Consider the following 979-nt stretch of genomic DNA (forward strand, 5'->3'; position numbering starts at 1 on the left):
TCCACCTCATTGGGGCCACAGTAGGGCAACTGGAAAGTGAGAGTGGTTAGAAAGGTGGCCTGAATGCAGCCAAAAAAAGAAGTCCCCATGGCCAGGATGGCACACACCCTGTGGCTCATGACTACTGAGTAGCGGAGAGGGTAACAGATGGCAACAAAGCGGTCATAGGCCATCACCGTGTAAAGGAAGCACTCAGTGCAGCCCAGGAAGTGGTAGAAGAAGAGCTGGGACACGCAGCCTGCATAGGAGATGACCCGGCTGTTCCCTGAGAGGTAGAAGAGCATCTTGGGGGAGCTCACAGAAGGGAAAAATATGTCACACACAGACAGTTGACACAGGAAGAAGTACATGGGGGTGTGAAGCCGAGTGGAGGAGACAATTGCCAGTAGGATGAGCAGATTCCCCATGAGAGTGAAGATGTAGAAGCACAAAAACAGGACAAAGAGCATGGTCTCCAGATCCTTCGTGTGTGGGATGCCCAGCAGAATGAATTCAGTCACTATTGAGAGATTCTTCATAGCTGTGAGAAAGGCAGACCTCTGAAAGGAACCCAAGACACCAAGTCTTAACACCAACATCAAATAATCAAGCTTTTTGCTGATGAATTCTTTAGCTGTGTTTTTCACAGGCAACGCCAGCCTCCTTATGAATGGCAAGATGTAGATCAAAATATCAGGTAGTAAGAAACGCCAATTTCATTGCCACACTCCATCCCACTCCTGGAAGGAATGTGTTATAGAGGCTGATGGTTGTCCTCTATGACGAGATCAGAGGTTTAGAGATAGATACAAAATAGTCTCATGCTGAGAAACCTTTTCAATTTGTCAGTTCTCTCATTATTATTACTTTCCTTGGGCATCTTTGTACTTAAACCTCATGGTATCTTTGAGTAACAAACTTCCACTATTCATTACCCTTTATAAAAAATAGGGGAGGATGTGTTAGAAATCATAGCACTTCATTTGAATCCTGAGTGTCT

At 45.4% G+C, this 979-nt stretch overlaps 1 protein-coding gene across 1 annotated transcript in view; it reads right to left on the minus strand.

Annotated features, from left to right (window-relative positions):
* Window positions 1-518, minus strand: part of LOC115306523 (olfactory receptor 149) — a 1157-nt gene extending 639 nt beyond the window's left edge. The window contains exon 1 of the mRNA XM_029956979.1: window positions 6-518. Within this exon, the coding sequence (XP_029812839.1) occupies window positions 6-518 (513 nt within the window). The remainder of the gene's footprint in view (window positions 1-5) is intronic.
* Between the last annotated feature and the right edge of the window lie 461 nt (window positions 519-979).

The sequence above is a fragment of the Suricata suricatta genome, chromosome 11 (assembly GCF_006229205.1).
Source record: "Suricata suricatta isolate VVHF042 chromosome 11, meerkat_22Aug2017_6uvM2_HiC, whole genome shotgun sequence".
Lineage (NCBI taxonomy): Eukaryota > Metazoa > Chordata > Mammalia > Carnivora > Herpestidae > Suricata > Suricata suricatta.